At 40.1% G+C, this 15,117-nt stretch overlaps 1 protein-coding gene across 2 annotated transcripts in view; it reads right to left on the reverse strand.

Annotated features, from left to right (window-relative positions):
- OLFM2 (olfactomedin 2) overlaps positions 1-15,117 on the reverse strand; it is a 188,233-nt gene that overhangs the window by 82,316 nt on the left and 90,800 nt on the right. Inside the window, exon 1 of one of the 2 annotated variants that reach the window (XM_072149430.1) lies at positions 14,605-14,920. The exons of the other annotated variant lie outside the window; for it this stretch is intronic. Coding sequence (XP_072005531.1) covers positions 14,605-14,733 — 129 coding nt within the window. The 5' untranslated portion in view covers positions 14,734-14,920. Of the gene's footprint in view, positions 1-14,604; positions 14,921-15,117 lie in introns of those variants that run through there. 2 annotated transcript variants of the gene reach the window in all.

The following is a 15,117-nucleotide window of genomic DNA, read 5'->3' on the forward strand; positions in this document are numbered from 1 at the left end:
CGGTGGATTCGGGTCCGGCCGGGATTCATTAAGGCAGTTCTGCGCTGAAGAGCATCGGAACGCACTCAAGTTCAACGGCCTATTCCTAGTGAAGGTAAGTGCAAGCTCCGCGACACATTTTTTTTAAAAAATGCGGCGTTTTATCCCAATCCGTCGGGTTTTCGTTCGGCCACGCCCCCCCCCCAATTTCCATCGCGTGCATGCCAGTGCCGATGCGCCACAATCCAATTGCGTGCGCCAAAATCCCGGGGCAATTCAGGGGAAATCGTCGCAAACCAGAAATATTCGGGTAACACGTTGGGAAAACGCGAATAGGCTACCAGGGAAATAAGGCGTTTCCACTCCATTCATTTACATCACAAGTGAAGTAGGTATTGAAGGGTTGCCCAGGTCATGAGGACATAATAGAAATGACTACTTTCTTCCATTAACAGCATCATCCTTGTCCATAGGATGTTTGTGGAATTACAGCTTGGAGACAATTGTTTTCATAGACTTAAAGGGAACCTGTCACCAGGAATGTCATTTTTAGCTGGTGATAGGTTCCCATAACCTATGCTATGCTGAGATAAAAATGCCTTGGTGGAATTCTGAAAGGTTTCAGTATTTTAAAAAAGTATATTAGAAATTTTCTGCCTCTCTGGCAGTACCACCCACCGAGTAATAGAGGAGGGCAGCTCTAACGGTTTGAGTCTCTGTCTCCTCGATTCATCCTCCGCTCTCTCACACTCATCCCCCTCCCTCAGCTTCTTTCTGCTCATTCACCCTACGTATGTAAGCTGGCGACGTAGAATCAAGGAAATGGGGACTCGGGCAATCAAAGCTATCCCCCCCACCAAACACATGGACATTGTTTTTACAGTAAATCTTATTTAAATCCTATTAAATCCCTTTATCACCCCCCACTAACCTACTGGAGATGCTGACATCAACACCACCACTACTGTAGATGACTAGATATGCTGACACCTCCACTTTACTGAGCTACAAGGGATATTAACACCATAAACACCCATTATTTACTCATTGTGCAGAGGTAAAAGTAAGTGGCGGTCACGTATTAGGTATTAGTTCATTATTTAGTCACTGTATATGTGATTACGTAGCACTGTATAAAGGTATTGGTTAGTTACTTTATAAGGTATAATTTTGTTACTGTTTTGTAGTATGGTATAGCTGCTATATAGAGGTATTATTTAGTTGCTGTATTGATGTACTGTATTATTTAATATCTGCATGGACATATTATTTAGTCAGAGAATAGTAATTTTATTTCATTACTGTTTGGGATATTGTTAATTAGCTGTATAGAGGTATTAGTTGCTCACTGTATAAAAATGTTATTAAGTGTAGTAGTATTATATTGCAACTGAATAGTAGTATTATATAGCCAGTGTATAGTAGTATTATTTTTTCACTGTATAGTAGTATTATATAGTTACTGTATAGTAGTATTATATAGTTACTGTATAGTAGTATAATACAGCCACTATATAGTATTATATAGCTACTGTATAGTAGTATTATTTTTTCACTGTATAGTAGTATTATATAGTTACTGTATAGTAGTATTATATAGTTACTGTATAGTAGTATTATATAGTTACTGTATAGTAGTATTATATAGTCACTGTATAGTAGTATTATATAGTTACTGTATAGTAGTATTATATAGTTACTGTATAGTAGTATAATACAGCCACTATATAGTATTATATAGCCAGTGTATAGTAGTATTATATAGTCACTGTATAGTAGTATTATATAGTTACTGTATAGTAGTATTATATAGTTACTGTATAGTAGTATAATACAGCCACTATATAGTATTATATAGCTACTGTATAGTAGTATTATTTTTTCACTGTATAGTAGTATTATATAGTTACTGTATAGTAGTATTATATAGTTACTGTATAGTAGTATTATATAGTCACTGTATAGTAGTATTATATAGTTACTGTATAGTAGTATTATATAGTCACTGTATAGTAGTATTATATAGTTACTGTATAGTAGTATTATATAGTTACTGTATAGTAGTATTATATAGTTACTGTATAGTAGTATTATATAGTCACTGTATAGTAGTATTATATAGCCACCGTTTAGTAGTATTATTTAATCACTGTAAAGTACAGGCGGTCCCCTACTTAAGGACACCCGACTTACAGACAACCCATAGTTACAGACGGACCCCTCTGCCCACTGTGACCTCTGGTGAAGCTTTCTGCATGCTTTACTATAGTCCCAGACTGCAATGATCAGCTGTAAGGTGTCTGTAATGAAGCTTTATTGATAATTCTTGGTCCAATTACACCAAAAATTTTGAAACTCCAATTGTCACTGGGGCAAAAGAAAAAAAATTGTCTAGAACCTCCATTATAAAATATACAGTTTCGACTTACATACAAATTCAACTTAAGAACAAACCTCCAGACCCTATCTTGTATGTAACCCGGGGACTGCCTGTAGTATTATATACAGTATATAGTAGTATTATTTAGTCACTGTATATAAATTTTATTATCTTACTTTTTTGTAGTATTGTTTAGTAGCTCAATAGAGTTATTATTTAGCTATGCTCTGAGGTTTTATTTAGTTACTATATATAGATATTGGGTTACTATTGTGTAGTAATATATTGTCACTGTATAGAGATATTATTTAGTTAATGGTTTGTAATATCATGTAATTACTTTACTGAGATTTGTAGATATATCAGTCACATTATAGAGGCATTGCTTAGTCTATTTATAGTTGCATTATTTAGCTTCTCTATAGAGGTATTATTTTATCCCGGTATATTTAGGTATTATCTAGTCACTGTGTAGGGGCATTGCTAAACCTTCTCTATAACCCCGGTAGTACCTACATTTTCTTAAAGTGCCCCTGCTCGTGCTGCTTGTGCCTCCTGATCCTCTGCCATGTACTGATAGGAGAGGTGTAGGAGCAGGGAGCTTTGAGTCTGATAGGAAGTGAAGCCAGACAGATGCTGGGAGCTCTCATCTGACACGTAGGGACTTGTTCCATTGTTCTCATGTGTGTGCTGCTGGCAGGAACAAGCGGCGCTGCTCAATCCCATTGCCTGCCTGTCACTTTCTTTCAGTTTTTACTTAACACTAAGTCTGCATCGTCTACTACAGGTTAGTCATTTGTCTCTTCGCCTCCCTCTAACGTAACCCGCATCGTGTAGGATGAGTCTCTCTTAGTCATCTCCTTGTTTATTTCAATTTCTCGGTCGTCTCTTTTATCCCTTTACAACTTATTTCTCTCGGACTTCAAAAGAAATCTACCACATGGAGGCAGTATTGTAGACCAAGCACTGGTGTGTCCACCCTGAAACAGGATCTGTTCTTACTTTGTCTTCTAATGGCCCAGTTTTGGAGAAAAATCACCTTTTAAAACTATGCAAATGAGCCTCAGGGGTTACTGGCTACATTACAGGTGTCTGACGACGCCGGCTATCGTGCTCGGAAGGGGAGGTAGGGGTAGATAGTAACGCCGAACAGAGGCAGACATAATTACCAGAAGATGAGCTGGCGTAGACAGGAGCCCCTGAGGCTCTTTTGAATAATCCTTAAATACGATTTTCTCAAAAACTAGGCCATTAGACGATATAAGTAATCAGGAGGCATAACCCAAGTGTGCTTGGTTTACAATACTTCATCCATGTAATACATTTCCTCTAAGGCAACTTTAACTGGGCTCTTTATACTATGGATTAATAGGACAAAGTAAGGCGCTGAATTAGACGTACTTTAAGAGGCTTACTCATCACCGTACTCCTGGCAGTACAATGGCAGCTGAAGCGATAAGTGCAGATTGGTTTAGAAGTACACAGAGCTTAAAGGGGTTAACCCAGGAAAGAAAATTCTCAAATTTCAATATAGAGACAGGATGAAATTATATCTGTGAAATGCTGTATTTTTGTAAATAACAGTAAATTAGAGAATGTGTTATTTTGTTATGCGGAGAACATATAAGAAACTTGTCTTCATGGGAACTCATTTAATCTGTATTAAACTTTTACTCATTGTCGCCCCCTGTTGAGTGATACGCATTGTTAAAGGGAAATCTGTCGTCAGCTTTGACCATGCTCTACAGACAGTGTGAGGAGCTCTCCTTAGAAAGGTGTATATGGAAAAGGATTTATACTACAGGCTGCGTGTCCTCACACTACTGTGCTCTATCCCCTTCACAATATACTACTCCACAGCTGCTACTTGTAACCAGGCTTCTGGTTGAATACTACAGCAGTCAATGGAAGACGAGGGGTCATCTAAGTAGCTCAATGCAGAGAGTTAAGAGCAAAGCAGGGTCAGCAAATACCACCCTCAATTATACTTGGCGAAGATACAATCCTGGAATGGGAATCCATGTTTCACAGTCCTGCTGCTACTATCAACATACACAAAGGTTGGATTATACAGCTGTTCCGGAGCAATATGTAACACTGGCTGCAGTCTACATCAAAATGACTGGCAGATCCCTTTAAACTTCCAGTTAATTGAAAATGGATATATACTACAGGCTGCATGTCCTCACACTGCTGTGCTCTATGCCCTTCACAATATACTACTCCACAGCTGCTACTTGTAACCAGGCTTCTGGTTGAATACTACAGCAGTCAATGGAAGACGAGGGGTCATCTAAGTAGCTCAATGTAGAGAGTTAAGAGCAAAGCAGTGTCAGGAAATACCACCGTCAATTATACTTGGCGAAGATACAATCCTGGAATGGGAATCCATGTTTCACAGTCCTGCTGCTACTATCAACATACAAAAAGGTCTGATTATAAAGCTGTTCAGGAGCAATATGTAACACTGGCTGCAGTCTACATAATCAAAATTACTGGAAGATCCCGTTAAACTTCCAGTTAATAGAAAATGGATCAGTCTGATGAACAGCCCCACACTCAAGGGCGTAACTTGAGAAGTGCAAAGGGTTGCGGTCGCACCCGGGCCCAAAAGGTTTAGGGGGCCCTTGTGGTGTCACTTTCCCATATGAGAGGACTATTACTATAAAACATACATTATAGTCGGGGGCCTGGCACAGACTTTGCACTGGGGCCCATCAGTTTCTGGTTATGGCACTGCCCACACTGCTGTGCTCTTAGCTCCTTGCATGGACCTGCTTGACTGCCTGGGTAAAAGCAGTAGAAGGCTTCCACTTGAATACTATAGTAGTCACTCCGAGCAAATGGGGCCACAGGGCAACTAAATGCAGAGAGCAAAGAGCACAGCAGTGTGAGGACAGTCCTATAGTGAACTAAGGCTATATTCACACTGCTACGGTACGGTACGGGCGGGCAACGGCAGTGTACGGGGAGAGGAGGAGGAGGTGAGCGCAGCTCACCCCCGTCCCTCTCCATAGCAACCTATGGCGCACGGCCCCGTATTACAGGAAAAGATAGGACAGGTCCTATCTTTTTCCCGGGTACGGAACGGTACGGTGCCGCACGTGTGCTGCACCGTACCGCTCCCGTAGGGTCCCGTGCGCCCATAGGAGTGTATGGGGGACGTATATCGGCCGTATATACGTCGGCCGTATATACGTCCCCCATACGTTAGTGTGAATGTAGCCTTAGAGTAACTAAAATCCTGGTAAATAAATACATTTTTCCACTTTCTCAAGCCTAACCATATCTATTCATAGCTGTCATGCCAGATACAACATGTGGACAGTGGTGGCGCCGTTTTCTTGCATCTTTAATGGTCCCCTTTAAGATGAATGTGACAAAAGAAATGACAACTGATGTGAAGACATTTCCAGCCCTGAATTGTAATGAAATCCCCCCCGGACCGTGTTCTGGGCACGTCAGTATAAACAATCCTCACCCCGCTTCACAAGGCGAGGTGCTGTAATGTGTTTTGATCAGGGTCACCTCATCTATAAAGATCAATGACACCGCGATCCGTGATGCCTCTTTCATAGGAGGACTTCATTGAAGCTTTAGATGTAAAAATCAATCATATTTTATGAGTCTTGTGATTTTATATTCAGTTTGACTCATCTATAGATTCTAACGGAATATATTAATATTTAAGATTTTTTTTCCGCTGTTTACTAAGCTACACGACTTAATGTAGGGGAAAGAATGAAGTTTCATGTACAATGTTTTGTACCTAATATATGTCTTGCAGGACAAGTGTTTTGTTTGTTTAGGATGGGTTATACAGAACCTGTTAGATCCATTTGGGACTTTAAACCACCTACAAGTCCGTAAGCTTTCTGTGGCCTCAATTAAAAAAAACCAAGCCAAAGTTTCCTCTCACGTTGCGGCTACTGATGCCAGGGAATAGTACGCCAACTTCACTTGCAGGCAACATGAAGGTGCCTGGAACTCCGGACAAGGTATAAATGTTTTTTTATTATACAAACACCTCAAACATTCATACCGGGTAATTTGGGAGACTAAACCACCAGCCCATAAGGACCTATGGGTGGTTTAGGGTTCGAAATTGTCCTGCAAGGTCTCCTTTAAAGGGGGTTTCCACAAAACAAGTTAGGTTGACCAACAGGTTAGGGCCTAACTTGTTGATCGGTGGGGCACTCAGTGATGAGACCCCCACAGATCACAAGAACGGGGGGTCCGATGGGGTCCAAGGTGCCTTCGTTGGACCCCTTGCTGCTCCCCTGTCCGTTCTGCTCCATAAATCTATATGGAGCTAACTGAAATTCCTAGAGATGAATTGAGCAAAAAAAACATGCATACGGAGGTTCCTCGGACCTCATTGGACCCCCCCACGTTCTCATGAGCTATGGGGTCACATTACTGAGAGCCCCACCGATCAGCAAACTAGGTCCTATCCTGTAGATCAGCCTAACTTGTTTCGTGGGAAAGCCCCTTTAAGTGGCTAAATATCAGCGACATGATCTTTGTACATGGCAGGTACACATCTGGCAGGGTTGTCCTCTTAGAAAAAATTCCTCTTTTTTGAAGGCCATTGATGAATGTAGGGTTTACTAGAGATGCAACTCAAATTTTTATTTGATGTTGATTATTAGTAAAAGTGTTTAAAAGCCTTTTTATGGGATTGACCTTGGTTCATTGATGTTGCAACCATAGTTCCAACCTATAAGGGGTGCAGATGTATCTGTCAAAACTAGCACTTGGTGCCTGTGGGGGGTCCAAAATCCCATCTAAATAGAAATACGTTTTCTAGATGGAAATGGTAAAGGAATGGGTGAATTGAAACAAAGAACAATTTACAACTTCGGGGCTAGAGTTAAGGGACAAGATGGAGTATGGGGTGATCTCATTACAATGTATAAATAAATGAATTTGGAGTACAGATATCTATTTAATGGTCATTTTATGGCCAGACCACTAACCAAGACAAATTCAGCGGTGGTCATCATAGGTGGTTGTTACAGTGAGAGAAGTAAATCTGTGGAACCTTTTCCCCCACAATATCATGAAAGTTCAAGAGAACTGATGTATTTCCCTTGATGTTATGGGTTGATGTTATTTATTATTACTGATTCCTTAAATCAAGTATTATAGAGTTGTTGTTAGTTTGGGGCCCTAGCACTATTGACCAGACTTTAAAGACCATTGAAATGTTGGAAGTTGAAGCATATGCTATCCCAAAACAGATAGACAATAATGCCGAGAATGCAAAAGGACCATATAGAGAGATATATGAGCCAGGCACCAAAAATATGTGTACTGATACCCACTAGCTTTAGGAAGTCATGAATGGTGGGTAGGGGGTGAGGTGCTTCATCGAAACCCCTAGCTGTGAACATTATCCCAGTGTGGTATAGAGGGCATTTGGGAAGTTGATGGGAGTTGATGGGTTGGGGGAGTTGAGAGGGGCTGACAGTAGACGCGTTCATGGAGCTGGGGCAAGTACAGGGACTTTCAGCAGAGTGTCGGCACCATGTGTGTGGTGTCACATGGTGCCGACACTCTGCTGAAAGTCCCAGTACTTGCCCCAGCTCCATACATTTTCAGTGACACGGTACACAAGTTGTGGATGTGTATTTTGGCCTGATGAAGACGTTGTTTTGGAGTTGACGCCCGTTGCCCCTTTTACCAACAAAATAAAACAATACTATTCAATACACCCTATTTTCTTCACTGGTGTCAAGCGCGTCCTACTGTCAGACCCATTTTTTCCTTCAATTCCCTTCATCCCAAAACAAATAGACTTCTTGCCTTTCGTTTTTTTTCTTCTCTAATTTGGTAAAGTAAGGATGTGCGTAATGCAGGATCCCTATTCAGGTCACACTTTCCATAGAGAACCAGTATGAGACAACCTGAAACTATTCCCTAAAGCAATGACCGGTGTGCCCATATGTTATCTATCCGCCCTTGGTTGGAGAAGTTAAGAATGACAGCAGAGACATCACATTTAAGAAGTACTTATGAAAATGTCTCCCATCTTCTGATATTTTGCCGACAGACGATAGCTAAAGGTGAAACTGTCATTTACCTCTTTGAAACTAGATTTATGGCTTTTTCTTGAAGAAACGTCGGACTGTTGATAGGAACACGTAAAGTTCAACCTCTCTAGTCTGCCGTAACCAGTGCCGTAAAAATCTACATCCATGAAACTCATGACTGTTGCATATTTAACATCAAATTTTTACCGTATCAATCACTTTTTCTAAATAGATATGAGGATATCTGGAAACGAGAAAAAATATTTTCTTAGGAACCAGATATCTGACTTGGCTGTTGCTAAGACGGTGCCAGGATATGCCACCGAAATGTTAATTTTCCTGTGAAGAGACTGTCTGACACATCTGGATTAATAGGATGAGAGGAAATAGCTTCTTCTAATTGCCTTACCACATTTGGCTTTGGGATTAGTTGGCTACGGAGGACTAGCTCAACTTTACATCAAATATATTGGCTTTTGCATATCTACAAATGGGTGGTATCCTTCTTCTTGCCAAATTATAAGGTATAATAAGAAAGTATTGTAGTGGAGTCATTCTACGCATTGTTGGAAAACCACTAGAAACCATTCTGAAGGGCCAGATAAATGTAAAAGAACCTATTCAAATTTCTCTAGCAACTGGCTCTAATCAACTTTGGGTTATCTACTTCTGGGCCTTTAACGGCCATGATTGCAGAGAACCTTGGCCTTTGGAGGTAGTAATCTTTTAGCCTACTCCAATCCTGACTGTGATTTTAACACTTCTACTGTTGGCTATCAAGAAGGGGGAGATTGTGGCTTGAACCCCTTCTACTTGTTAATGGAGTTTTCCAGCTATTTCATATTGATGACATATCTATTGCATCAGATTGTTAAGGCACCTTCACTCAGGAGCCACACTAGTCAGATTATTCCAGGTGGTTTGTGGGACACAATCTACACAGAGATTAGGACCAGAATAACAGACCCATTCTCAATGTATGGCCAAGCTGTGTAACTGCAACTGCAACTCCCATTGATTTACTAATATAAAACTAGGGACCCCTTTTACAAAACAATGAATTCTTTCCAGAACTCCCCTTTAAGGATATATTTAAGCTACTGAAGTACATCTGAATATTCTATCAATTCAAATCAAGTTATCAACCTCAACATCTGGGAAAAATGGTCTTGACAAAACCAAAGAATCCTTTACATTTATGTAATAAACTTTGACTGAAATCTGGTTGTGCACAATGGGGCACATGTATTATCGCATCTGCGCCAAAAAAATGCCAAGATTTTAATGTCTTTTTTTGGTGCAGTACTGTTGCGGATCATTTATAATGAGTTTGCGCCAGAAAGAACAGATGTTTCCGACTATCCCGACACCTCCGTCTTTTTTGGGCGCAAGTGGGCGTGGCCTAACCTTTCCATATTATCCTCCACATTTATGTGTATTTTGTCTGCATTTTTAGGTGCAATTTTTGGCGCACAATAGACCAGGAAAAAATTGGTCAGATAGCAAAATTAAGGCGCAGTCCATGTTAGATTTTGGCCCACATCTCATTGAGGTCGGCATTTTTATGGCGCCCGACTGATCAGTTCCGTCTACCCATTAATTACTAACAGCCTTGCCCCACTTAAATACTTTGGGCTGTGCTTTGCGGAGACTGATCTCCGATGCCGACAGTCGTCCTTGCGGCACAATTAGTAAATTCCCCCCAATGAGTTGATGATGAGACTCCAGGTCACAAAACTACATGAAGGCCACCATGATATATCTTTGACATGGTTGCTTACCAATTATTTAGGGGTACTATGTAAAAGTCAATAGTAAAACTAGTGTTTTCTTGCTAATGCTTGGGATCCATCAGGCACCTAATAGCCCTCGCTTCTTAGGTGTATGTTAATTATATTGCTTGTTGCATTCCTAATTAAACATGCCATCCAGAATAGTCTTCATTATCGGAACGCTTTGTGTACTTCTAAACTGTTTACTACTCTGGATCATTACAGAAGGATCTGCAGAGCTTCCCCTAGCTTCAGATGCAGAACCTTTTTCTAGCAGTGATTATGGCTTAGTAAAATATCACATTAATGACATCACAAGTGACCTCCATTACATTAGGCGAGCCTAATCACTTGCCTCATGTCTAATTAATATGCCACCACAACGCACTCTTCTTGACCTCGTTCTTCTGTCATCATGCATCTCTTAGTTGTCTGTTTGGTTATTACAACCTCGACATGACCTGTTATTCTTGCCAGGTTAACCATCTAGTTTAGAAAACAAGAGAGCCAATGGTGTAAGGGTTAATGAGCAGGGGCCACCCTCCCTTCTATCACCTCCTTTAAGAGTGGAGACAAGGCTAGCAGCCAAGGTTATTTATAGACCTGGCTGTGCAGGGCAGTGGATAATGCCTAGCGGCTTTCTCGCAGACAGACGCTATTGAGCAGACTTCTAGGGCTTCCTGGTTTGCTTTATTCTCCCGTTAAGACCCTCAGCTCAGGCTGATAAGGTAAAGCTTAAGGTAGGATGAAGCTTAGGAAGTCTACGGAAAGACTGTGATACTAGCTCAATTTAATAGTCTTACCTTGGAATGGATAATTTACATCTCAAAATGCTAATTCTCGTAAGGAGAGTCCCTCACCGAAGAGAATTTCCACTTATATATAAGTAGGCTAGCGTCTGTGACAAGCAGTTCCCTTAATTTGTTGGGAGTCGGATCAGCGTAATAAGAAGTAATAAAATGTCAGATTTCTGGAACTGCAATTTAGACTCTACACATCAGATCTGATATACTGGGAATAATTATAAAAATAATATTTTTATGGATATATAATTTTCCAAGCTTATGGTGCTGGTGTAACCAATGAAGCTGGCACCAGTCAGTGTCCAGATATTGTAATGCTCTACATACATAATGTTTATGGGTATATCTTACTCTATACAGGTTTTAATATTGACCACTGTCATTAAAAATACAAACAGGACTCAGTTGGCTCTATTTTAGTTGTTTGTTTTAAAAAAAAACATTACCCATACCAATGGGTTGACGGACCATTTGAGCAGTAGAACCTATTATCCGAAAAAGTTTCCAAAATCTATATTAGAAAGGGTGGCCAATGATTATTATTGCTGAGATGCTCAGTCAACATTAAGTTCCCCTAATTATGTCATTAGTTTTCCTGCTTAAAGTCGAGACTGTGTTGAGTCTCATAATGGTCATGAAGTGAGAAGAAACCAACTTGAACCAAATAGACCAAGATTATATTCAAGTGAAGGTGGCCATTTAAGGTAGACACTATAGAAACCTACCAGCTGAACAAGTTGGCATTTAGCCAATGACTTCACCTCCTGACCCCCTCCCTCCATACAAATTCTGAGCTGAGCATGCATTTGTTCCGAATCGGGAGAATCGAGAAAGACGCTGCCAGACATCGAAGGGAATCCTTCTTCTCTCAGACATTGAGAGAAAGCTAGGACACTGGTAGACACATTAAACGGTTGACCGGTAATGCTGAAATGAGCACAATCAGTTGACATTAATCTAATCTGTATGACCAGGTCTACTAGTCAGCAGGTTGATGTCACATTTTTCTACTAAATTTATAGGATGTTAAGTTGGGGGGAATGATTTACCCACCCCCAGACATGTTGTTAGCTCACGCCCACCAGATCATCTGGCATATATCACGTAGATGAAAGAAATCAATTTCATAGTCACAGCATTTATGCTCTTCTCTTCACTCGATGTACTTATGATTTCTCATCTTATAGAAGACCTCCCAATTAATAGACCATTTTTAAATACAATTTCAGGTGGTTTTCTCTAAGGGATCTTCCTGTATGATGTCATCACATAAAATTATGGCAGCCATTTTGTGGGCAGAGCTAGGGTCCAGTCTGGTTATACAGATAAAACAATATCACCAGAACTAGACTCAGATACTGCTTCATGTATTGTATATCACCACATCCCATTGAATGTTGTGGTTCTAATATTCAATACTTCTATCAACATCTATCAATATAATGTAAGTCTAAAAGTCTAAAAGTAAAGAAAATACCAGATTCATGGACTCTGGTGGGAATTGACATTACAAGGAGAATTAACCTTAACAGGTTACACTACATTTATCATTACTGACGGTAAATCAATTGTTCTTATTTAACATTCGAGAAGCCGGGGATGCAATTTTTCAGTTGTTTAGCATTTTTTTAATTTTTAGAATCATTTTGTAAATGTGTGAACATTTCCATTTTTCTACTAGACTCGGTATTATTGTATATTCTGGGTTATACAATCAATTCAAATCTGTTTGCTTCTCAAAATTTAGATGTCTAAGTTTAAGCCCCTTCTCAAAACACTAGACCCTGGCACTACATTAGATAGGATGTAAAGCCTATCTAAATCATATGATCAAATCAGGACCTATTACTTGGACCATATAATTTATGGTATTAGGGGGCACTGTTATGGGCAGATCATCTTCTTTGTAGCATCAACCCCAGAAGACCTGAAATTCAAAAAGGAGTTGTCCGACTGGTTAACTTCTACAAGTTTTCTCCATTCTTTCATGTTAACATTCAAGCGCAGAACTTATCAAGTTCCCTCATTATTCCGATTCCCCCATCATCAAAGCATTATCATCACCCTTACTAAAACTGACCTACTAAATATGAGCAAATCCCACTCCGTTCCATGGCATTAGACTGATGCACTTAGTCAATCTCTGTCCTGTTTCATACACGATAGACGATGAGTATAAGAAAATAAGAGCTAATAGCTGGAATAGTGAGTGGTAGGTATAGGATTAATACTTTGGTAGATATTTGTATATTTGGGACCAAAAATGTAACATTAAATAAATAAGGGTGTAATTATATATCTATTTAGTCAATCGATCTATTCATCTCTTTATAGTCCATGATTCAATTAATATCCACCTCCCTAGGGATATGTTATTTATCCATCTATCTCCTATCTATCTATTTATCTATCTATCTATCTATCTATCTATCTATCTATCTATCTATCTATCTCCTATCTATCTATCTATCTATCTATCTATCTATCTATCTCCTATCTAAATCTATCATCTATCTATCTATCTCATATCCATCTATCTATCTATCTATCTATCTCATATCCATCTATCTATCTATCTATCTATCTATCTATCTATCTATCTATCTATCTATCTATCTCCTATCTATCTATCTATCTATCTATCTATCTATCTATCTATCTATCTCCTATCTATCTAATATCTATCTATCTATCTCATATCTATCTTTCTAATAAGTATCTCTTACTAGCCTTTACCTATTGCTTACCACCTCTTTAAGGATATATATCTTTGCACAGTATCTATCTATCTACCTACCTATCTATCTACAGTATCTATCTATCTATCTGTCTATCTATCCATCCATTCACTTGTCATCCCAAATATATGACTTCTATCTTTCTTTTCTCTACATTTTGATTCACTTTACCCATCTGCCATACAGAAATATCTGGCTGTAGGCAGCCTAGAGTGTTAGCTCCTGGGAGCAGGGCGGCACTCGCCTCCTGTCTGGTGCTGTATATACCCCTTCATACTTAGCACAAGTCATATACACACGCAGTGGTATATAAAAGGTTAAAAATGTGAAAAAATTGTAACTCAAAATCGCTGTCAGCCAATAAACCAGTTTTCTATCCCGACAATGATAAACAAGTCTTCTATATTCTTCACTGATATTCCAACATTGAGCTATGCAAAAGCAACACCTAAACTACAGAACATCCCTAGATAAGGTAAGTAGATAACGCTGCACGTATATAGGAGCAGAGCCGGACTTGTCTCATTAAGTCAGGGTAACGCAGCAGGTTTTCCATCAGTCTGATACTAGAGTGTAGCCGCATCATTACAGAGTGAGCTCTACTATACAACAATCTCAGCTCTGCTACATCTGATATCCAAAGACACTTACACAGAGATAATATTACTTAATGATTCAATAAACAGCCAATCAGTGAAGTAACAGTGTAATATACTATAATAAACTATACCGCCACATACCATCAAATACAGAAGCCCAACAAACAACCCTCACACCCGCACGGGTAAGTACCCACAAGCCATACACATAACGCCGCCATCCCCACAGCTTACAGGTGTTTTCCCAACTTTAGCATAGCCCAATGAATATTAATAGAAGCCGCCAGCGGGAACTTACAATTTTCTCTGAAGTACCGGGTCGGGTGCCATTGAGACCCACAAGTGATGGCAACGTCTGTGACATCCAGTTGGTGACCATTGCCATAGTGCTGAGCACGGCCCCGATTTTGAGTAAGGGGACCGTCATTGTGTCACCAAAAACACCATGCTCATGGGGTGGGCATCCTGACTGCCACCCCCTCTCCTGTCTCCAGGCGGGTGCCCCTGTGTATGTGTGTGGGCAATGCTCATGGAAGTGCCCCAGGGGAGGGGGAAGCCTGGCTGCACTGCAGCTCCTGCCTGTGTCAGACCTGGGCACAGAGTGAAAGGAGGATGAGAGAGGGAGAGAGAGAGATCTGCTCCCTCCTTCTCTCTGCCTCCCTGCTTCTCCCTCCACCCCTCCTACACCCGTCCCTGCCTGAGAAGCCACAGGACTGCCAAGACTCCACCAGACGTCTATCTTCTATCTATCTATCTATCCATCCATCTATCTATCTCATATGTATCTGTGTCCTTTCATTTGTTCTTTCTT

The sequence above is a fragment of the Engystomops pustulosus genome, chromosome 4, assembly GCF_040894005.1.
Source record: "Engystomops pustulosus chromosome 4, aEngPut4.maternal, whole genome shotgun sequence".
Classification (NCBI taxonomy): domain Eukaryota; kingdom Metazoa; phylum Chordata; class Amphibia; order Anura; family Leptodactylidae; genus Engystomops; species Engystomops pustulosus.